This window comes from Amblyomma maculatum, chromosome 3 (genome assembly GCF_055883805.1).
Source record: "Amblyomma maculatum isolate TAMU_Amacu chromosome 3, ASM5588380v1, whole genome shotgun sequence".
NCBI classification, from domain to species: domain Eukaryota; kingdom Metazoa; phylum Arthropoda; class Arachnida; order Ixodida; family Ixodidae; genus Amblyomma; species Amblyomma maculatum.
In genome coordinates this window covers 204496431-204520646 of record NC_139346.1, presented here as the reverse complement: position 1 = coordinate 204520646, position 24216 = coordinate 204496431, and the positions used below count along the sequence as shown (strand labels likewise).

General features: G+C 45.3%; 1 protein-coding gene across 2 annotated transcripts; it reads left to right on the top strand.

Moving 5' to 3' along the window:
• The first annotated feature begins 29 nt into the window (after positions 1–29).
• LOC146197487 (uncharacterized) lies at positions 30–23811 on the top strand. 2 transcript variants are annotated; one of them, XM_084599331.1, is made up of 9 exons: positions 33–260; positions 1118–1181; positions 1245–1278; positions 1558–1647; positions 4192–4332; positions 14414–14596; positions 19199–19372; positions 20889–21173; positions 22317–23811. In XM_084599331.1, the coding sequence occupies exons 1-9, from the start codon at positions 200–202 to the stop codon at positions 22440–22442; spliced, it is 1158 nt and encodes a 385-aa protein (XP_084455457.1). In that variant the 5' UTR covers positions 33–199; the 3' UTR covers positions 22443–23811. The 2 variants fall into 2 exon arrangements, with proteins under 2 accessions (XP_084455458.1, XP_084455457.1); XM_084599332.1 differs by lacking the exon at positions 19199–19372 and having other exon boundaries at positions 30–260.
• Positions 23812–24216: the final 405 nt, after the last annotated feature.

Genomic DNA, 24216 nt, shown 5'->3' with positions numbered 1-24216 from the left:
TTTTTTACGTTACTGTTTTGATCCTACGTCATGGTTCTTTGGGCCAATCATGCAAAAGCTTACCGGCGTTCTATGTGCAGCGTGCGCGGATAGAACTGGGGAGGGAGAACAAAGTAAAGGACGGAGTTGTTCCATCGGCGCTGGCGGAAGGAGGCCGGTACAGGGTGAATAACATCGTAGGACGGGAACGTTTAAAATCATGGCGGAGACCGAGATCGGTTCGGAGGAACCAGTTTCAAGAAAGAAAAAGGAAGTGCTAGGTAATGTACACATCAGATCCTCATGCACTTTTTGCTGAAAGAGCTCACGCACCGGGAATGCACGATTGGCGGCAGCGCACGCTAGATTGACACTCGCCGCTGCGGCGTGGGTGCATAGGTTTGTTTAATGATTGTCAGTACCAAAAAGGGCTTTTGCCGCTCGCATGCACTAAGCCGCAGGTCCGGTGCTGCGGCAACGACCGCGCGCATACGAACTAGCAATGCTTAAGCCTAGCTGCGGTGTGTGTTTTTAGGCCTAGCTAATGCACGCTATGGTCTGAAAATTATAAATAACTTGCTTGTTCCTTACGTGCTGGTGGTAGTCCATTGGGTGCTTGCACGGCTCGTATTGCTTCTGCGCGGGGCTTTGTTTGGGTAAATATTCGTCTACGAAATCGCTAAGGCAGCTGCAGAAATAAGCACAACTCATACGACCCGTCTTGCAACTGCAGCGTGTTTGTGGCTTTTCTTGTGCGCATTGACGCTGCAGCCATGGGTCGAGGCACGCTTCGTTCTCAAGTACGCTAAAGTGGCATGTTTCGTTTTTGCATTCATGACTTGCAGACCATTGCTGTCAGTCTACCATACAGTCTAGTGATGTTAATACCATCTCCCGTGCAGTTTTTGTACGTTTCAGTCGTGGTATGGAAGGCGTGGCGCTTCCCTGCCGACCTATCACATGGCTGTAGCATTAGCTGCGGGAGTTGCGAATGATGAGCCTGTTTCATTGCATAAGCAAAACGAAGAAGAAAAAAAAAAGTTTCTCAGCGCGGATGAAGCGTCAGTGAAACTCACGATGGCGGTACCGATAGGGCAGCACTGATGCAAAATTGTCTCCTTGTGATTGCACTTTTCAGCTGAAAGAGTTCTTGGGACTGTGAAGTGGTTCAATGTGAAGAATGGATACGGATTTATAAACAGGTAAATCAGGAAATCAGCTTTATAATGTGCGCTTGGAGACCAACCGGTGTTTGTCTTTTTCAGAAATGACACTAAAGAAGACATCTTTGTTCATCAGGTATGTACTATAGGTTGCGGAAATTCGTACTTTTGTGTTCAGTCACGCCTGCAACATAACCGGAATAATGTGAGCAGTTTACAAAGTAGCGTCTGCCAAGCTGCGGCAAAAAAGTTATGCCTATTGGCGAGAACATCAGTTGAGGATGTTTGTCATGAGCCAAGTGTATATTATGGTCGATGCAAGTAGGTTGCAGGTGATGCCATGGTTGAACTGCTCCACAGTGTACTGTACTGAAGATATAACAGCCTTGGTCTCATGTGCCTCTTTTGTTTACAGACTGCTATAACAAAAAACAACCCCCTTAAAGTTGTTAGAAGCGTCGGTGAAGGGGAAACTGTCGAGTTCGATGTTGTCGTCGGTGAAAAGGTAAGCCCCCCGTGTTTATGTAACCTTTGCTTATGAACTGTTTTGTTTGTTGCTCAGTGGAATTGTATTCAGTGGCACTTCGTATCTTTAAGTTGCCTTAAAAATGCCTAAACAACCTATATAAATCCGGAAGCGATGGCTATTAACAGCAGGTAATAAGGTGCACGCTTTGGTTTAAAATCCAGAAAAATACAAATTCTTTTAAAACTAGCGTTGGTACCCCGTGTTTAAAAATTTTGGCTTTTTCTGCATGTCAATTGTTGGGTGTTTACTGGTTAAGATTCGCTAGGAGTAATGATGATAGCTTCATCTTTCTAATAGCCACACTGAGCCAACTTAAAAAAAGGTACATTTAAAACTGTCTGCTTGAGGAGCGTGGTCAAACAAAACCAGTCTGAGCATTGTTGCTTTCTTAGCATATCGGCGCCATGAGGAAAATGGACTGCTCAGCTTGTGAATTACGCTGCTAGTTGTCTGTGAACTTGTCCCCTGTCCTTGGGCTCATTTAAGTGTAGGGCTTTTCCACAATAACGGCAGCATCAAGGTTAATACAGTAGAAAGTTGAGCTAGTTGGTCAGACAACATGATGTACCACGCAGCAGAGTAGGAGACACTTGGGAGAGGCACACAATACACACACACATCATTGTTCTTGCAGTACAATGAGTACATTGTGAGGCTTGAGTACATTGTGTACAATGCGCAGAATTTTGGATGTTCACTCTCCCATGTCACTACGGGTGATACAAATGCCCAAACCGCGGCCGCAGCGTTGAGCACACTCACTTCCCGCATGCTGCTACTCCGCGATGGCTAGCCATGCTTTACGCATTGCGAGCAGTTGCCGCAATGCGTGGCCCTTGTGTCGCTGATGTCGCGATCGCCTTTTGCACTTTAAAGGCCGCGACAGCTTGCGGTGGCGCACTAATTGCGGGCATCTTTGCGATCGCCAGTCGCGCTGAGCACCGCAAGCAGCTGATGGGCTGCATACGCGGTGCGCCCGCTTGTTGTTGACTCTGCGATTGCTGCTCGCGCTGTATGCATAGAGCAGTTCGCAGCACCACGCAGCCAGCATGTCTCAGATGCCACAATCTAGCAGCGAAAAGTCTTCACAAATGCACGACCCGCACATCTGTGACGTTGCAATAGTGCCGCGCTGTATGCGCCTCAAGTAGCAAGCTGTGGCCATGCAACTGTAAATAATACTGCTGTCACACGAGCATTTCGAAGGCCTTCAAACGCTGACACACAGGCGTTTTCAATGGGCATTGAGTCGATAGTCTGTCGAGTCACCAGAACAGTTCGCAGCGCTATCAAGATCTCGAAGGTCTTCGAACGTTGTGCAAAGTTGCTAGCTTTGATCCGAGGAGCGCCATGCGCAGTACCGTGCACAGTGCATTTACAATACGAAAACATGAACAAGTGTTATTATTTAATATCTTCAAGTTATGCGGTAAAATATTAGTGTGCTTAATACTTAAATATAGCATCAATCTTTTTTAAAGGTGCATTATTTTTGTACTCTCTACCACGGTAACCTGTGCCGCCGAGAAAAGCAAACACAATGAAAAGCGCAGCCATATGAACGTCATGTTAAAAAACAAAACAAAATTGTTCATTAATAAAAACTAAAAACCTGAAGTTACTAAAAATGGTAACGGTTATATTATTTTGCATTTATATAATAAAAAGATTTTAGTTCTTCAAGCAAAACCAAAAGCAACGATGGTGGCACCACAAAAGTTTGGCGCCAAACACAATAACTATTTCAACAGCCTTCGAGTTTTGCCGTGTAGCAGTGGCACAGCTTCAAGTACGATCACGATTGAAAATCTCGAAGGCTATCAACTCAATTGACTTTGAAAATGACTGTGTGACAGGGGTGTAAGTCTCCTCGGCCACAAAGCAGATCTGCGCGAACGCCTTTGCCAGGGTTCTGCAGGTTGAATTTTGTCCATTTTGATGGCACAAATTTTAGGATGATGGGAATTTTTTTGCGGCCCTGTGAGATTCGTATCATTGAAATTCTAGTGTACATAGACATCTGTGCAGCTAATCTGGACCTAGTAGTGCAGTTTGAATGATCAAGGTTCGAATTAACAAGCTTTCACTGCGTACATAGTTTGTGCAATGTTTTATTTTTTCTTGGGGTACTCCGCCATGTTGGCTCATTGGTTAGGGTGCTCGACTGCTACATAAGTGTATATAGGTGATTCTTATGCAGGTGGTTCCAGATGTCTATACCTCCTACTGTTGTTGCAGAAAGTGTTGAAATGCAAAATATTATAAGAAAAGTGCTGGCATGGGAACCTTGTCGCAAAGGAGGTTTTGCTGCTATGTCACAGTGACTTGAACTGATACAGTTTGGTTTGACATATTTGAGTGAAACATTGCACCAGTAGAGTGGCGAGAGAACCGACTAGCAGCACTGGGACTTGTCTGTTCTCATTCTTTTTATGCTTTTTTTGTTCCTAGGTATGCCATATCAGATTTTTCATCATATGCTAAGCCTGGTGTGTGCATGCTCCTTGTGTTGGGTTGCAGGGCAACGAGGCGGCCAATGTGACCGGCCCAGAAGGGGTTCCCGTCAAGGGCAGTCCCTATGCGGCCGACCGCAGGAGGGGACGCTTCAGGGGTCGCTGGATGGCTCAGCGCAGGAGGCCGCCCCCAAGGCAGTCCGCTGGGGTTAGTGCAACTTCAGCTGTTCTCTATTAAAAGGGGGGGGGGGGGGGGGGAGGGAGGCATTTTGCTGCCATCCAACTGGTCTGAAAAAACTGCAGACAAGCTTTGTACACCATGTGTTCTGTAACTGACCTGCATCACCAACTTAGGAAAGTTCCCAATTTGTGGGAATAATAAGCTCTGTTATCTAATTTATACTTGCCAGACCTTGTGGTGAATTTTGCACTGCACTAGATCTTCTAATAAATTGCCTCTGCTTGTGTGATAGTGGCTTTTGCTAAACTGGCACTGCACAATGTGCAGCTATGTTGTATGGCCAGCATCATTGGCTGCGCGGCCGACCAGAGTAGCTGGGACTGGTTGCATTACGGCTCCATAATTTCATTTTGTGTCTGCAGTTGGATCTGCTTGTGTGTACGTTTATGATAGCTAGGCCACTTGTGTGTGGTGCGCAGTGTAAAAACTCTCATGGCTGTTGGCATGGGTTGGCCTTAGTATAGTGCATATTCTGGTGTGTGTCACGACGTTGTAAAAAAACACTCCATTCATGTTTCCTTGTGCATTGGGGTACACCCAATGCGCATACACCTTGTTCTGGATTTTGCACAGCATCATGTGCCTTCCTTTTCTGTTATGACTGTCGAGCACACCAGACGAGTTAGCATCGGTGAGGCGCTGTGGCTGTGGTTCTAGGCAGAGTACGGCACTCGGGGCGATGCGTGCATGGTTGTAACACTTCTTGCGTGGCCAAAATTATGCATGCATGAAACAGTTATATTGGCTGACTTCTCTTTTCAAATTACTGGCCATCAAGTTGGGGGTGCCGTCCTTGTTTGAGTATATGATATAGTCAAATCTCGATATAACAAAGCCTGCGGGACCGCAAAAAAAAAAAAAAAAAAAAAAAAAATCATTATTTTGAGATATCGTAATGAAAAATCTGCTATTATAAGCCAGTGGTCAAACCTAGGCATGGAAGTAACATACCTTGGCAGTAGGCACCTGTATAGACTAGCAAAACCTCGAATAAGAATGCTGCACTAACTCCAAAAGCTGATGTATGTAAGGGGAGATGCGGGCCGAAAAGCGCGGGTTTTTTTTTTTTTTTTTCCCGAAAATGACTGATTTTTTGTTTTACTTGTTTTGTCAAGTTTAGTGTCTCTACTTTCATGAAAATAAAAATCAAAGCTGAATTTAAACGGTAAATGGGCTGAAATTGCGTTTAAGGGGGGACGCGGGTCTTAAAATCGCGAAAAATGGTCAAAAATGGCATGACTCAAAAATTGCTGTTTTGAAGTCTTCAGTGTCCCGACTATGCCTCTACAAAATATTATAGCTCAATTCCTACTCAGAGTATTAATAAAACGGCAATCTAGAAACGCCGGTGAGCCGAAATCGAACGCAAAACGCGAAAATTTGCACTATTTTCAAGCCGCCGTAGCTCCACGCGGCGCGAACCAATAGGCGCCATTCTTGGTCTCGTTTGAAAGCTCGTTTCCCGCTCTCTTCCTTGGCATCTCTCAACATGCTGTAGAGTTTCGCACAGTGGAGCTTTCGGCATCCGTCCGCAAGGGGTGAATCGTCGTGAGACAGCCGCTGATTGGGTAAAGCGAGCGCTCTCCGAGGCACAGCCCTCTGATTGGCCATGACGCGTGCCTCGCCTCCCGCGACCGCATTGCCGACTCTTCGTCGTCTGCTTTCGCCCGCTGGCACGTGCTGTTTTGCGCTCCTCTTTGTTTCCTAGCATTTCTCGTTCTGCCTTTTTTTCTCATCATTCCTGTAAATATTTTGACTATTAACTCGCTCCTCTTAGCTTTCGAAGTTTTTGTTTTCGTATTTGCATGCCTGGAGTCTGTTCCGCGTGTGTCGATGGCGCGAGACGCGCGCTTGAAAGCAAGCACGCGAAAAGCAGTCGGCAAAAAGAGATGCGCGTGGAATAAGAAGAGTGCCACATCGAGAACTACAGCTTCGGTGTTGCCGCAAGCTGCAGGGCCGTCGGCGGATGCGGCTGGATTGAACTCGTCAACCACAGTTTTGCCGATGGACACGGCTGGACCGACACCGTCGATGTCAGCTTCGTTGGTGGACGCCGCGGCTGGACCGTGCTAATCGGCATCAACTTCGGTGTTACCGCCAGTGGATGCGCCTGGACTTAGCCCGTCGAAAATATAGACTTTTGATGCTCTGCGAGTCGCTTCGAATTCCGTGTCGTCGGAAGCGGCCCAGCCGGCTGAGCTAAGCCTAACGACGACTTCGGCGTTTCCGCACGCCGCTTCAGCGCCGACGGACGTGGCTAAACCGAGCTCGCGTGCTCAACATTTGGACACAGTGTTTTTCACGGAGGCGGAGTGCGCGGGACACGAAAAATGCGCAGATAACGCCAAGACGTCATTGGCGAAGAAGTCCGCGACTTCTCGCAAGTTCGAGCTGATGAACGTCAGCACAGTAAGTGTAGACGACGATCGCGGCACTGAGTACGTAATTGTTGATATGAGCATACTGAAGAAGCTGTTTGCATCCACAAGCTGCAGCAAGTGTGGGATGGCCAGTGTTCAATTCGTGAAATGCAGCGGAAGAGAGTATGGCTTAGCTGTGAAGTTAGTGCTCGCATGTTCGAATTGCGATTTCGCCGGGCGGCACTTTTCGTCGCCACGAATGCCCGGGAAATCTAGCATCGCACCTTTTGAAGTAAATCTGCGAGCGATGAAAGGCATACAAAGTATAGGGAAGGGAGTGACTGCTCTAGCGGATTTTTGTACAACAATGAGCCTCTCCCACCGAGGACTTCACCACAAAACTTTCAGGGGGCACATGAACACCATGGTGAAAGCTTGCCAGGCAGTTGCTACTGCTACAGAAGCAGCAAGTGTCAAAGTGGTGAAGGACTTATACAAAGACTTCCTGAACCCAACAGGGAATGTAGACGTGATCTTTGATGGCACATGGAAAACGCGTGGCCACAATTCAAATATTGCAGTTGGCTGCATTATAGAACTGTACACAGGCCTTGTACTGGACCATGTTGTGCTTTCAAGGTACTGTCGTGGGTGCCAAGGGGCACCTGATCCCAGTGACGATGGTTATGGTGACTGGGCTGTGAACCACAAGTGTATGAAGAACATTGACTGCAATGCCGGACGGATGGAGACTGAAGCAGCTATGATTTTATTCAATAGGTCCTTGGAAAAAAATGGGTTGCGGTACACAACCATACTTTCGGATGGTGATAGCCGCACATTTCATGCATTGACACAGGAAGGTGTGTATGGATATATATCCATCGAGAAGGACTGCCTCAACCATGTCCACAAGCGGATGGGGATGGCTCTTCGCAACTTGGTTGAGAAAAAGAAGGCACAAGGGCAATCTCTTGGTGGAATGGGCAACCTTACCCAAGAAAAGATAAAAAAGGTCACCAGTTACTATGGATATGCCTTGCGGAGCCATAGCCATGACGTCGCAGGCATGAAAGAGACAGTGCAAGCCACGCTGTTGCACCTGACCTCAACAGATGAAGCCCCAGATCACAGTTGCTGTCCTCAAGGAGTTGATTCATGGTGTGCCTTCAATCATGCTTTGGCAAACCAGGTGGAGCCGCCACCACACAAAAACCCTCTGCCAGGCCATGTTCGCACTGCGCTTGAGCCAGTTTTTGCCAGGCTGGGCGACGAGGCCCTCTTGGAGCACTGCAAATATGGTATGACACAGAATGCCATCGAGTGCCTGCACTCTGTCATCTGGAGCCAATGCTCTAAAAACGCGCATGACTCTTTGCTGGCTGTTCAAAGGGCTGTTGCAGAAGCAATTTCTCACTTCAATCAAGGGATGGCAGCAACCAGCAGAGCTGTTGCAGTGCAGCTTGGTTATAGTCCTGGCAGGTGCCTCATTCGTAGGAGCCTTGAAAAAGATAAGCAGAGGCTGTGCAGGTTTGATAAGTGTCACACCGATAGTGAAAAGGTGAAGAAGATGGCCAAGAGGCACAGGCCTGACAAAACCCAAGACTACTGCCCAGGACTTATGTGAATGATTTAAGGTTCAGAGACTAGCAAGTGACTTTCTGAGCATCTTCTTTGTCAAGTACCAACGCCATACATAGACTTTTAGAGCCATTACATGAACAGATTTATGTAAATTTAGTGTCATTGTGTTCAGCAATAACTGGGCTGCATGCTAAAGCATTAAATTTTTCCATGTGATTGGTAAACAAAAGTGGCATAGTGAGTAAAACTTTGAATGCAGTTTTCTCAGCTTTGTTTATTTTGTAAAAAGCCTTGCCTTACGGAACTTTTCATAATGTTTGCATGCACGGATTTTATTGAACTTGGTATAATTTTTTTCAGTAAAATCTCGGTTACATCCTAAAGCTTTCCGTTTTTGATAAAGTCTGATAGACTAGCAATTAGATCAGATGTAAACTAATTACTCCCACATTGTTTTTTTTTTTCCACAACTTTGTTATTCATTCATGACCTATGTAATGACTTCATGAAAATTTCCTTAGCTTTAGGATGTGCAGTAGGCCCTTGGAAGTGACAGCATATTTTTTTTTTAATTAAGAAAATACCGTAATGGCCCGTAAGAAAAGACACTATGTGCGGTACATTATCTTGCCATATCTTTTTGTCTAGATGAGATATTTCAAATCTAAATACATATTTGGAATCAGCATTCAAAGATATATCACCATTAGGATTTTCAGCAAGATAGGTTAAGAAATAAAAATAAAGTTCTCAAGACCCTCATCCCCCCTTAAAGAGCACACAGTGGCTGTTAAATGACCGAAACTACGCTATTTTAAAGCGTCCCGCAGCCGGCATGGCGCAGTTCCTCGCCGCTGCTGATCGTGTGAGGAAATCAGCCAAGTCACATTCTCCCAATCACCACAGTTGCGTGGCGTTCATAGCTATAAGTCAAATATTAAAGAAAAAGTGTCTTCGAATAGCATCTCCTCTTAAAAAATTTTCTTTTGCGGCGTGCAGAACACACGACCACACACTACATTACATTACAGGGTGTCTAGCAACCGGGAATTGTCAGGGAAATTTTATGCATCGGGAAAAATCAAGGAAACCATCAAAATTTTTACCAAGTCAAGGAAAATGGCACGTTATATTCTGCAGTGCATTTCCATTTCAAGCTGGCGCACATCACGTATCTTATTCATGCAGACTTTTTTTTTGTGGGTTTGTTGTGTGTGTTTTTTGGCTTGGGGCGCAATATGCTACATTGACGCCAGCGCATGGTTGAGCTGTGACAATAGAAGAACCAATACGCATGTGAGTTGGGTACTCAGTGAAATATGTGGAAGCGCTGCGTGAGAATAGTACGTGACAAGAAGCAGGAATAATCGCACCAGCAGCGGCCAGCGCGAAAGCGGTCGGTGAGCTGAACTACAGCTCAGGTTCGTTGTGACACTCCAGCGTTTGACCGCTCACGTCTGCGATCTCGTTGCAGTTCCGCGCTTCTTGTGCGCGATAAAATTTTTTAACACTTATGTCCACAATCACAAACTTTGTACCAGCATCTCATTCCGCCGAGGTGAAACCCGCGTTGAATCACTTGCGCCATATAGTAGTACACGGTAGTTTGCGGCGGCAGCGTCAACTCAGTGTATCGTGATCAGGGATGCAATTGTAATTTGAACCCACGATGTCATCATCGAGCAGCGTGGCACATCTAACAAGTCTGGCACCGGCTGTAACTCTGGTCCCGACGACACGCTTGTGGCCGGCGTCGTCTGGTCTTTGTTCCACGCCCGTTTTTTATGGCTTCCAAAGAGTCGTTGCTTGCACGGTTACAATCTACTGTTTTCCAGCATTTCGATCGCAAGAAAAAACTGTACAAAGCTGTGCATCGAGTAACACTAACGCAAACGAAGATGCGCATGAAGCGGAGGCCACAGCGAGAAAAAAAAATGACACGCCGATCACGCCAGCCAGTGGGACACGTGGAACGGACACGTGGAAGGCTAATCAGAGACCACAAACGGTCTTCGGAAAACCGGCGCGCACAGCCAGTCTGCTTGAGGGAAGCCATTTCGAGATAGGGCAAATTGCGCTAAGGGCTGCAACGCCCAACGTTTGCTGCGCCCGCGGTGCGCTTTCCCTCGAGACCGGCAGAGACCGTGCGTGCCTCGACCGCAACGAGGCATCCTATGTACAATGTTCTACACCCGAAGTTTGACCAATCAATACCGCCGTTTTTTCTTTCTTTCTTTCTTTTTTTTTTTTATACATGGGGCCTATAGTCCGTTTACAAAGAGTAGTTCCACTCTCCCCAACAGATGGTGACACTAGTACGGCCGTCATTGCTGGCCTTTCGGAACGCATCGGCGCGCACTGCGGACTGCTGCTGTGCATCTTGTGTAAGAATGCCGGCTGACTTTTAAACACCGCTGCTTGGATGCAGGTGTCATCTGTATTGTTGAAGTATTCTGCAAGGAAGTAGAGCTAATGAACCTGTTGTTTATTGGCGTAAGAACAGACGATGCTTTCTACATAAGGTGCACATCATGGCCTAGCTAGGCCGCCGTTTTTCTCGGAGGTGTATCACGAGTTCATGTTCCGTTCTGGAAAAATAAAGCGCTTGTGCATTGTGAAGAAAGGCTATACCTCACGCACCAGCTCATTTTAGTACCGGTAGTAGCCATGGGAATGTGAGAACGACCCTGACGTTTTCTGAGGAGTTGTATATTGCGCCATTGATGCTGCGTGTTTTTCGCATGGCGTTAAGGAGTACCTTGACGTGGCTATTAATGTATATGCACTTATAAGAATTGATTGTGCAGAGATGGAAAGTCAGTGTGGGCATGTCAGTGAATTTGCTTACTTTAATTAGGTACTGTTCCCAAGATATATGCGGTATCGAATCCCGGCCTCTGCGGCTGCTTTTCGATGGAGCCGAAAACCCAGGCGCCCGTGTGCTGTGTGATATCAGTACAGTCGACGTCACCCTTGTGTAGAGCGCTCGATCGGCGCACTTTCCATGCATAAAAATTGATACCTCGTCGCAGTTTCTACTTTTTAGAAGCAATGCTTGTATAGACCTGTGAAGAAGATGAGCATGAGTACTTTGTTCGCAAATCTGGGCAGATTTTTAATTTGTTTTTATTGCGGGATGAGCACTGGCCGAGCGCTCTACACAAGGGTGACGTCGACTGTACACGTAAAAGAACCTCAGGGGGTGGGAATTTCCGCATCCTCCACTCATAGCTTCAGTCGCTTTGGGATGTTAAACCCCACAAACCAAACCAAACTTTAATTAGACAAGCACTGCTGCAATTGTAATAACTGCTGTTTTTATAAAACTAATGCATGGACAAATGATAAAATTTACCATAATAAGTGTTTTTATATCCCCACTTGCTTGGGCTGCCTATACAGTGGGTTCTGAATTCCGATGCAGTTTCCAGTCACTTTTGCCCGAGCGCAAGTGATTGCCGCTGAGCGCCTGATGCGGCCATTAAGCAGCGTAATAGTCTTTTGAAGCCAGGACGTTTACAGGAGGTAAAATTATACCTTATCAATTGTTGGGGATTACATGCGCGTCCATATTGAGCAGTAAATATTGTGCACAGTGTTAAATGGTGAACATTAATAATGCGTCTCAGCTAGCACAGTCTGAACATCGCCCTCTGCGCAAGAGAATAAGAAAAAAGTTTGAGGGGACAATCAGTTTGTAATCTATTCAGTTTTACAGAAAATGTTTTCCACTGAGAGCACAAGAGAGGGAATTAGTATATAAAAAAAATTTTTAAAGGATGAGTCTACGGCTGACGGTTTGTCGAAACGTTCTAGCCAGTGCAGGTAGTTAGGAGGATGCAATAAATGAAATACGTGGTTAAATTAAACATTTCGTAGCGCCTACACACACTGTGAACACTCGCAGGAAGTTTTTCGGCTTTCTACTAGCTCATTGTCCCCAGCGATAGCGGGTACGCCGCACCGTGCAGCCTAGTACTAGCGCTCCGAAAGCCGTCAAACCAGAAGGCCCGAAGGCCAGCGATGGCGGAAGGGTCACATGATCAAATATGGCAGCACCCATGCGCTCGCGCTTTAAAGGGTCTACAGGAAATTTCGCAACTGCTAGTATCAAAGAGCTCTGCTGAGGCTGGCATCAGTGTGCTTTTAATTTCCAGTAAACTTGCGGCATTCTTAGCGGCCATTAACACTAATAACAGCCTTTCACTATTGGTAACTGCAGAATATTATTAATAAATAGCTTTTTGTTGGGAATTATTCATCTATGCTCATTATCACCAGCAGCTACTTTTTTGAGCCTCTTTGCTCGTCAGGGAAAACCTGGAAAAGTCAGGGATATTGAAAATAGTAGTTTGCTATACATCTTGCATTACAACAGCACTTACACCTTCCACTTTGCGCAACACCTCATGGGGTGCATGATTGCACTGAGCGATAAAGGTGCGGACTTCTTCCATGTAGAAAAAAAACATTAGAGTTCGATATGACCTCATCTTCGGTACTTCTGAAGTTGAAAATCTTGTCTCGGTCTTTCAAAATGGTCGCGGCAGTCGTTGGGGTAATGTTAGCCGTTTGCAGAGGCAGATTCGAGTGGTAGCTACGTTTCTATCTTGGCAGTTGGCTGGCTGCAGTCGTCAGATCTCGCGCAAACTTCGCAATAAGATAATCCGTGACAAAAAAAAAGAGCTGTACTCGTGAAAGGCACAAACGGCCGATCGGCGAACGACATGCAACACAGGAAGAAAAGAGGCAGGTGGCTAGGCCTGCTGGCTACTGCATAGTAAACCAGAGCTTTGTGGTGGCACTAGGAGCTTGCACAAGATATGCCGATGATAGCTACAGCCCACGGACCATACACACAGAAACGGCGATATCTGTTTCACGTGAGAGTTGCGAGCTGCGGCACTGTTAATTTTAGCTGAATTCGTAATGCTGATGTTTCTAAATGATAGAAGAAAAAAGTACGTATATTATTCTGAAATATACGCTATCTTGAAATTCATAATTCTGAAATAGTTTTACATTGAAAACATAGCACATCTGCTAGGGATTCTTAAAAAAATTAGTTTATGTGGTGTTCATAGTAACGAGATTTCACATTAGGTGGTGCTGTCCGCATCCTACCTTTTTGTTTCTGTGGGTGGTGCCAGAATATTTAAATATCTTATCTCCTGAATGTACTGCCAGTTGCATTGCACACAACATAAATATTATGCAGGCTGAATTTGTTCTTGGTTGTACTACAATGAGTACATACAATTTTGTGCACAAAAGCAACGTTTTATTCAAAATACGAAGTTATGAAAAGCATCATTGAAAGTTGAGAAATTTCTTTAGTAGTACTTTCGAAGCAGCACTGTCTACGTGAAAATTGGACAAACCATAGTCCTGATATAGAGCTCTGCTGTAGTAGTTCTACTTTCCTCGGTCCTTATTTTCGAGTAGTATCCTCAGGGCTAGGTAATGACAGTGAGACTGTGCTTTGAGCTGTCTGTGCATAAAATTCCACATAAGTGTGCGTTGTGTCTAGCTCCAACAGCAAATTGCACAACCACTCCGAAGTTCACGGCACACCAGTCTTCTGGTGGTGCCAGGGACTCGCTCCATTGATGGAGTCGCTTGTTGTAATTGTGCACCGTGACTAATATTTTAGTGAAATGATATATGCGCAAAATGTGTCATTGTTGGAAGCGATACTACCGCCACGACTCACGGTGTTAGCTGCACTGGACTTGATGTCTTTCCACTATTCCTTACTTCATTTTGATTACGCTTTCAATGGAGCTAGAATGTTCAGCCAACATTTAAGCTGCTTCGCTTCCTACGTAGTTAGGCCTCGCTGCGCTTGTATGTGAAACAGGAAGGATCAAGGTTGCTCAGGCAGTCAAAAACGCAACTAAAGGCTCTAATAAAAATCAGTTTTATGGCCTGCATCTTTCCTTACTCCTCGCAAACACAGCAGCAGAAAATAGTGATTAAACGATAGGCGGGAAGGGTGTGCCAATTGTGCTTCTTGCATGCTTTTGGTGTGCATGATGATCTGTGGTCTGAGAAACTGCATTTCATTGATGTGAATGGGAAGTGAGCACCAGGTGCCATTTTAGGATGATTTCCAGGACCAGGAGGACAGCGAGGGGGCGGAGCTTGCGGGTGAGGACGATGGTGGCGCCACTCGGCAGCCCCGGAGGGGACCCCCGCCACGGAGGCCTTTCTACCGACGCTACTTCCGCAGGCCACGGGGCATCCCACGCAACTCTGGTGGAGACCGAGGCAGTCTTCAGGGGGAGGCAAGTGGGCGGCATTTGTCGCCTGGCGTAGCCTGCGCACTCTTTCTGCTGTTGCATGCTGGCTCCTTTCTCTCTCTCATGACCGCTCGCGTGCGTGCACAACTGTCCGCATTCCTTGGGCACTTGCTCACACACCTAAGCACAGTGGTAAAGGGTACTCACACCATTTCCGCCACTCTACTCTCGCCAGTTCTTTTTATGCATTTGGGAGTTTTCACAAGTGCTTGGCCAACTGGTTGACATTTCAAAGAGCTAACCTCTTGGGAGTTTTTAATGCTTTACAATTTGCACGTCATCAATACACTGTGTAGTGTTGAGGTAGCATTGTGTATATTTGCTTTCGTTGTTATCTCGCGAGAGGAAAAGAAAAAGAAGGCAGTATCCTCTTGAGTGACTGTGTTCTGCTTGCTAGCCTTGTGGACCTGCTTTTATAATTGCAGCTTTCAGATTTGGCTAGTATTTTTATTAGCGCACTTTACAAAAAGAACCTGGTTGGTTTCCTTGCACATGCAGCTGCATTTCTGTGGCTTGACAGTAGGTTACAAAAACATGGGTTTAGTTGCTTGTAGTTGAAAGGGTGAGAGTTTGTGATGGGTACTTAATGCGCTTTATGTAGGTCGCTTGCAGGATGTGGCAAAAAACTTAGGCAACACTATGGCTTCATCATTGTTGGTGCACTCTTTCCGCTTTATTTTTTATGCATGTGCAAATAGGACTGGTATCCCTAACTTCCATCTTCTTGTAATGCGGGAGACTGCTTTTTGTAACAAATCTTGACCACTTCTGTCATTAAGTTTTAAAAGGCAGTTATTTTTGGCAGGTTAATTAGTATCATATTACATTCGAAATATTAACTTTGATGTAGCAATATTTGTAGCTTAGTGGAAAAGGTACTCTAAATTGAGAATATTTTTATTCTGAAAACTTCTTTTTAAATTTTCTTCCCTCAGAAAGCAGTCTTTCTGTTTAATTGCAAGCAAGGCCTCATTTTGTCCTGTAGCATATTTTTGTTGAGTCTGAAATAATCTACTGCATGAAACTTGCTGAAGTGCATAATAACGGTTTACACAGATAGCAAGAGGTTTAAAAGCTGTTTTTATTATTTTTTTTTTATTTAATTTGAGGGGGTGGGAGTATGTAGTATATAATGGGTGCTTGTAATTTTATTGGCTTCGTCTGTGCAGAAATTTTGCCGCACCCACTTATTGCCTGTACGAGACGTGCAGTGTGGTCTGGTGGCAGGGTGGACCACTTGTGCCACGGATGATGGTGGTCCTGATGAATGTCGGGTATCATATGGGGCTTGTACTGCACTTGCAGTACTGGCATTTAATTTAGGTGGAAGCTGATTATAGGCAGATAGAATGCATATATGCTCACCGTAATTGCCTATGGCTTTATTGTCTTTTCTTTTTCTTTTTTTTTTTTTTTTGCACAGTTTGAATGCTTTTGCTCGCCAGTTTTATGATGTGCAGTTGTTGCCCATTTATCATGGCTTTGTCCGCTTTACTAGTGTCATGTTTAAGCACACATTTCTACACACTTAGTGGTGACTTTGCAATGCCATTGATTCTGCTTTCTTGTGGAGTAGATCATAGTAATCTGCAATGGACTGCAGTCGTGAGGTTTATTTTGTCTCTGCTGGAAACCAGAATGTTTCACTCTGTCCACCCACTATAATCGGCCTTGAAGAGGGACACTGTGAGCAATTATATCTAATTCTTCTCCTTAGCGGAATTCAATTCTTTGGCTCTTTTGGTGTTTGTTCAACAGCATGTGTACTGCACAGACAAGTTCACTTTAATACTTTGCTGTCGCACATTTTGTCAAAACCAGAAAGGAGGATTCTGGGATCGGTGGGGTTTACATAGCTTCAAGGATCCAAAATGTGAAAAAGAAATTTTCTTAATGCACTGCAGTTTGCACCAGCCAGTGATGGTGACGCATTTATTATCGTTTTCAATGCATTAGCGTTATAAAGCCTTACTTGAGAAAAAATTGTTTGTCATCGGTTTTGCTGAAGCCTCACAGCTGTTTTTGAGGAGAGGAAACACTGATGCATCTTGGTAGCATCTATTTGATAGTGCTGACCTGGTGTTGTGTGCTGCTTTTGCATTTCATTATATAGTCGAAAGCATACTCATGCAGTATGCTGTGGCGCATATAGTTCAGTATGTCATTTGAGGACAGTATATTTATAGATATATAGTTTTAGAGATACTTTCCTTTAGAAACTCTTGAGTGGGCTCAGCGGCACCTTTTGAAGATGCGACTGATAAACTCTGGCACTGCAGGCTTGACCTCATTCAGTCCACTTAGAAGCACTCAACGCTGTTTTTGAATGGAATGGGTTATTTCTTTATTAAATGCAGATGTGTACTCTTACGGCCAGGGATGACTCTTCAGCCAGGGTCATCTTTCCTGGGATTCTGGAAAAATTAAGAGACAAATTCGCTCAGTAGTTGTTTTGTTGCAAACTTGGCTAGAGGCTTTTTCGTGGACTGTTAGCGCTGTTAGCGCTCAAGGGATGTCGATACAGGCTGTTTAGTCAGCATTGTTGACCTGGCCCTGCTGAAAGCTTGGCTTTTGCACTGGTATACTCCCAGGCACTAAATGGCTACAAGCAGCCTTTCTGGAATATTTTGAGACATCCATGTTCACCAGCATAAAGAGAATGCAGTCCAGGATGTAAAATTCTTTGCTTGGTTAGAAGGTGCTCTTCAAGCTTCCTTTCTCTCTGGCTATCTTTTTTTTGCCTTTGCTTGTTACAACTAGGCGTTATGAGCAAGGTGCGCAGTCTGTTAATATACTAATTTGCAAAAAGGAACTCGTGTTATACACAGGTGTTTTATTGCGTTAGTAGATATCCTGTTCTCATAACCACTGAAGCCAGGTGACTCTAGTGCGAGTTTCAGGGAAACCGGCTGCATGGTTTTGACATGACTGCGCCCACTTTTAGCAGCCACTGTCATGAGGCAGATAACCGTGGAAGTTTCTATCGCCAGTCTTGATCCCGCCAGCTCTTGAGTGATGTCATTGCTGTTCAATTGTCTGTCCTTGCCGCGTCCGTTTGCTCTTACTGTGCACAGTCTGTATTAATGCAGGCTTTGCTCGCAAAAAGTCTGCACTACCTTTAATACACCACTACTAGAGTGCATTAATAGTTCTGGTGGTGGCTGATTGTACTTAAACTTGTATCAAGAGTCATGTATGTGGGAGAATTTTTTATTCTACTACCATATTTACTCACGTGATGACCCCCCCCTCCCCCCCCCCCAACCCACTTTTGCCGCTGAGAAAAACAACAAATTAAAGGTTAGTAGGTTAGTCATTAGACTGTCCCTCCGTTTCGTTTCACATTGTGGTCGTCGCAGTACGCAGCACATCTCTTGGCCAAGGTGCTGAGCAGCGATAACATCATAGCATGTTATTTTATGATGTTAGCTTAGCTTTTGTGGGCAAGCTTGACCGGGAAGGCCCTTGACAATAGTGTCAGAGGGGGGCTTGCTCAGTTTGTTGAGCCAGCCCAGTTTTCAATGTGTTCGCTTTATTATGCTGCCATTGGGGTGGACATCATCTACTGCCACAAAATCACCGGAACGCATGATAGCTGATAAAAGCAAACTCCCCTTGAACTGAATGCAAAGGATGCTTAAAGCGGTTTCATGATCGCGGCTGACTGCGTGCTTTCATTTATGAATATTAAGGGGGGACGTGGCTCTTGAAGCATTTTTCCTAATTTTTGTCCAGATTTGATAAAACCTGGCTGCGTTTCGAGAGGCGTCTGTGTGCTGTGCGATGTCAGCGCACGTTAAAGATCTCCAGGTAGCCCAACACTACCGCTCCTCTTTCTCACTCCCACCTCCATTCCTTCCCTTATGGCGCGGTTTAGGTGTCACAGAAAAACGTGTGACAGATACTGCGCCTTTCCCTTCCTGTGAACCAATTATTTAGTTCAAATGATAAATTATTTGTTCATAATTTGCGGAAACAATGAAAAAATAACCACACTACAAAAACTTCATGTGGACACTTTGCTAGGTACTAGAAAGCATAACGAATACAATGCTAGGAGCACTTATGTAACAAGTATTAGCGATGCTATAGCAGTTCGAAGTTCACTGTTCCAAATGTGGGTGCCCTCCGGTCTGATTTAGAGGAAAGTAACATCACTAATATTTCTTATATCAAAAAAGTGCTCCTAACATTGTATTCATTATGCTTTCTAGTAACTAGTAAAGCATCCATGTAAGTTTTGATAGTGCAGGTATTTATTCGTTGTTTCCACAAATTATGAACAATTAATTTTATTATCTCGCACTAATTGGGCAAATCAAAAAATAGGTATTTGAAATCAGTGCAAGAAACTAAATTGGAATACCAAGCTTTATCAAATTCGTTCAAAAATTGGAAAAATAATGTTTAGACTAAGAGGCCAACTTTTGCAAAAAAATAATAATGTTCTGCTAAATGAACCTAACTGACTTCAATTTTTCTTTTTAAAAAAGTGAGTTCATATGGAGTAAACACGGTATTTGTTGCAAGAAGACCCAATTAGCATTGGAGTGGGGCCATAGGAGCAGTATGGGTGCTTCCCTGTAGGACCCGGATCGTGGGGACGACGAGGACGGTGACTACTCGGGTGGCCACGCTGACGGTGGCTCTCGGAGGCCTCCCCAGCCCCGCAAGTTTTATGGCCGCTACTTCAGGCGCCGGCCGCGGCGACCACGCAGCGACACTGAGGGCAGTCAAAGCGGCCTCGACGGGGAAGCGAAGGTGCGGTTCTCTGCCGAGGGCACCTTTTGTTGTTTTCTGTCTTTTCACTTTTAGGCCCTCACATGGCAGTTATAGCTGTGCAGAACTCATATAAAGATTTTGCAAAGCCAGCTCTGTCGAAGCACAGAGTGTATCTGAGGGGCTGCAGATTTTCAACAAGAGCTACTACAAAGGAGTTGTTTTCTTGGAGATTGCTGCACTGTGTTGCAGAAGGGGCAGCAGTGTGATGATTCTTTGACACAGGTGAGAAAGAGAACTGGCATAGTAGCTGCTGTCTCATGTTTGAAGAGTGTCTTTTGCCATGAGATAATAGTGCGTTCAATTGTTGGTCAGTGATGAAGTGTGCTATCAAAGTTTTTCTTTAATAGCACAATAAAAGAGTGATGCTGGTTGTGCTTGCCCTGCAATATCTGCGACTGAACAGATCAGATTGTGCCAGTGCCTGAGCACATCTGTCTTGTAATTTGTGTCTTTATTTTGGCACATGGTTGTCGGTCGATGTCAGTTGTCTACCTTGTGGCCGTGCAGAAAATTTGATTGTATGTAAATTGTCTGAAATCAGATGTTTGACATTGTGCAGAATGACTGCATGTCCAAAGACATGCTTGTGGAAGAGGCTAAACGTGCACAGATGTTTCTGTGTATGCTTAGCACACCCTGCAAATGTGCAATTATAAGCATGCAGTCCATTGTCAAAGATGTGCTGCCAATGCTGAATTTTGTCACTGAATGAGTCTCCTGGAACAGGAAACTTCGAGTTTTGTGTCCCCCAGGTAGCATCTCTATCAGCAGCTTGCCGGTGTGTTAGGAGTATATGGGAGTTGAGCCATTTATGATCAGTAATGGTTGTGAAGTGTTGGCATTTTTGAAAAATATGCACTTGCATGGACTGCATGCCTCTTTTTGCATGGCATGTTTCGGTGATGAGGCCTACACTGATTATTCTTCTTGTGTGCTACAGTGCAATGCAGTTTAGCATTTGTTTGTTTAGGACTGGCATCACTTGGTCCCTTTGCTGCACATATGAAGCATGGAGCGTGCTCTTTTCACCTGTCTATTCTATTAGGCATTTGTGAGGCAGGGGTTTACCTTATTAATGACTAGGAGTCCAACTAGCGGCCTGCTTTGATGTGCATATAAGCAAGAAAACAGGTCAGTTTATCCTGTTACGCGCTACTTTTTGCTGTTCGGATGAAAAGCTGCTGTGTTAGGTTTGTATGTCGTTACTATCACATGGCACTCAGACTTTTGTTATTATAAAAGCACCTGGACGTTTTGCTTACCAGCTATTACACGATTTGTAGAGGAGCATTCATTCACTCAAGGTCGATAGTTGCTGTGCCCCTTAAGGTTACATTTTCGTTGGAATTGCAACTTAAGGTAGGATTATGTTGGCTTCGTTACAGGAACAGGGGGAGTGCAGCAGTAGCAGAAACATGTGGCACTTGTTTTAATTTAGCACTGCATATAGATAGGGTAACAGCATGTGAGCCAGGCATCTTGTATGTGGCTACAGGAAAGTGAAGGAGAGAACCAGCCAGGGCCTGAGAGGGAGCGTGCTGGCCAGACGGGGAGCCAGCGTCGGAGACCACCCTTCCGCCCCCGACCTCGGCGTCGTGGACAGCGGCCAGGATCCCAGACACAGGATGACGATGGTGCTGGGTCACCAGGCAGCGGCGGCGGCGGCGGTGGGCAGTCTCGCGATGACAAGCCCCCCAGGGACAAGTCACGGGAGGAACGACCACCTAGAGATAAGTCTCCTCGGAGGGAGTCTGCTGGGAGCAGCAGGCAAGGAAGCAAGGTAGGTGTACTTTTAGATGCACATATTGCACATCGTCACATTTCGAAAGCTCACACTAATGTGCTCTCTGAAGAGGCCCATTAGCCAATTTTTTGGCCTCTGGTTGGATTGGAAACTGTGTAATCGGTACAATTAAGCAGTCTCAAATATCCTGGAGGAAAACTCCCTCGGACAGCCTGGAACGGTTATGTTTTGTGGCATGTTTGACCCACAAGCAGTAATATTAACTTGTACAGTCACCGACTGATTTCTCACTCTCTGGGGACTGTGAGAATGTATGAAAAATTAGTTCAAAAATTTGATTTACCTTATGAAAATATGAAGAAGAAAAAGGGCCAGCAGTTCTATGTGCTGTTTTGAAGCTTACCATGTTATCCACTGTTCTCAATTTGGCAGGGAATCACTAGTGGAGGCAGATTAGTGAAATAAAGAAAATGTTTAATAAGTCGCTCATTACAGGGGGCGTGACTTTTAAAGCTACATTAAATCCTGAATCTATCGAACTCTGAAGGGGATCGCTAAATATTTCAGTATGTCAATGATTTGATATGTAAAACATGCCAGCAGAGATCAGCTTCTGTGTAACTTAGAGGATTGAATATGATGTACCCACACTAGTGGCACGCTTCCTGCATACTGGCAGCCCCGTGTGCCGAGTGTCACTTCGCACTAGGCATTGCAAAGAGGGGTGCACCTCTATGCTACTCCATAGGCGAGTAAGCGGTCTCAATATTTCATAGGAACAGATCGGGGTGTCTGCTCGCGAGTCTTGTGCCACGAGTGCCTTTGAGATTGGTGTTGACATCCAAGCTGCTACAGGTGGTGCTTCCGGGAAAGCCACTGCTGGAGGTCGTAACAAAATGAACAACAAAATGAAGTGTTTGCATAGTTTTTCTTTTTTTTACTGATCAGATATTCTTCTGTTTTCCATATTTGTATTCGAAAATTTCAATATCTTCTGACCTCAACTGTCTACACAGCTGGTTGCCAAGTGGAACAGCATCTACTATTCTGCTGCATAACAGCATGCAACGAAAACCTAGATGTAAAAATCTGGCTTCAATTTTGTTGTGATCAAGTTTAATTGTATCGGCAAGTGTGCTGTAGTTTTCAGTAAGAAATGCTTCTGGTCTGGGCTCTCAGGCAGCCAGTGGAGGAAGCGAGGCAGCGACTGGCAGCAGCAGCAGCAATGGTGCGGCGGCGGCCCCCTCGGGAAGCCTCGAGTCGTCGTCCTCTTCGGCAGCCGTGGAGGGCACCGTGTCGGCCTGAAGGTTGAACCTGGGTGGCAGTCTCTTGTTTCTCCCGAAGTGCACGCTCCCCTCCCTAACCATCACAACACCAGCCTGCGACAATGACACGAGGGGATGCCCCACCGCTCGGAGCATCGGCAGCACGGAGACGGAGGAGAGAGAGAGAAACACGCCTTTCGACCAGAGATCCTCTTTTTGCATTTGAATGTGTGTGCGTGTGTGCTTAGTCGGCTACCAAAGCTTTCCGTCTTAGCCAAGGGGGCTGGGGAAGGAAAAGTCCTGCTTCTCACACACCCAAGTGTACTTTTTCTCTGCCCAGTGGTGAACTGCTGTTTTGCACCTGTTTTTGTTTTGTCATCCGTCAACGTAAGTGCTGGAACAAAGTGTCTAAGCACTGTTTTGCTTTCTTTGTGCCTCTTGAAATGGCAGATGCAATGGATTTCGCACAAAGTTTGGATATGCAGGCCATGTGGGGAAGCAAGGTGAAAGGGATATTCTGTACTCGCGAGGTGTTTTTTTTTTTTAGTTGGTGTGTTTGTGAGAGCTGTGTGTGCTTGGAGAGGACAAAGGCGTTTTTCCCGTGCACCAGCCCGATGCGCTGGGTCCCCAGGCCAGCTTGCTGGCGTTCTGTCCTGTCCTCCCCCCTGCCCAGCACAGCTTTGTTTTTTTTTTTTTTTTGGTCCAGTCTGGCAGTCACCAACACCTCCTCCCCCTCCCCCCTTTCGGCAGTTTTTTTGCCATCGCAACGAGTTGTCTTTTGTCACGCTAACATCCGACGACATGCACATGTTTTGTGAACATCCACGAATGAGAGCAAAAAGGGAACCATCTTGTAGAGAGAGAGAACAGCAGGAAGTGTAACAAAGGAAGCACTCCCCTCCTCCAAAACAAAGACCGAAAACGATGCAAAAATATGAGACCAAAATGCAGCATGCAGCAGCTGCTGCTGTGAAGTGGCAAAGGCGCCAAGCGCCAGGCCAGTGAAGAGCATGAGAGAAGAAAAACTTGCCAAAAACGATTTTGCCACCTTGCATGCCATCCTGATTTTTTTTTCTTCACAGGGTGATGAATCTAGAGCACTTTCTATAAGGAGCTTTGTACTGCCTTCTTTTCTCTCCTAGCACTGTATTGTTTGTGCAGTGTAGGCAGACCCTTATTGATGGTCACTTTATTGTGCGTTTGCATGTATTTGACATCTATTGATTGGAGCTGTTTGCATGTACTCATTTGTTAACATCTTGACGACATGCATCAGTTTGTGGCTGGTTGCCTTCTTTTGTACTGTGATTTCAGTTGGTATTTTGACAGGTGGCACTAACTTTGTACAGGTACAAAAAAGTTTCTAAAAACATGTGCAGTTGCAATAAAAATTTTTCCCTACACTTGTAGCACTTGTACTGTGTAAAGCTTGTGAGGCTGGCATGGATACCAGCCTTGGAGCTTCCCAACTGCCAGTGGGAAAAACTTGGCGGTCAAGTTATCGCTTATCACTGCCTACATGCCCTGTGCATCATTCATATTTGAAAGTACTTTGATGTTGAATGCGCTTGTTTTAGCGCGAAGCTTGCCCTCAACAATAGCAAATGCTAGCAGGCACTTTTTCCTACCTGTCGAATGTCAAGCCACCCACCTTTGGCAACTTTTCTGTCTCGGTAAATGTTTTCACTCAGCACTCCTATGCCTCGATTAGATTCTTTTTGAGAAAATGTGTTTATTATGCAAGTGAATACGGTGAGAACAAATTAGATGGCAAATGCCGTGATTTGGCTCCCATTTCCCATATACAGCTCGTT

Coding starts and splice junctions, on each gene's coding strand:
- LOC146197487 (XM_084599331.1), top strand. CDS start 200: ATGGCGGAGACCGAGATCGGTTCGGAGGAACCAGTTTCAAGAAAGAAA. Junction 261..1,117: donor AAAGAAAAAGGAAGTGCTAG/GTAATGTACACA, acceptor TGCACTTTTCAG/CTGAAAGAGTTCTTGGGACT. Junction 1,182..1,244: donor GGATACGGATTTATAAACAG/GTAAATCAGGAA, acceptor TGTCTTTTTCAG/AAATGACACTAAAGAAGACA.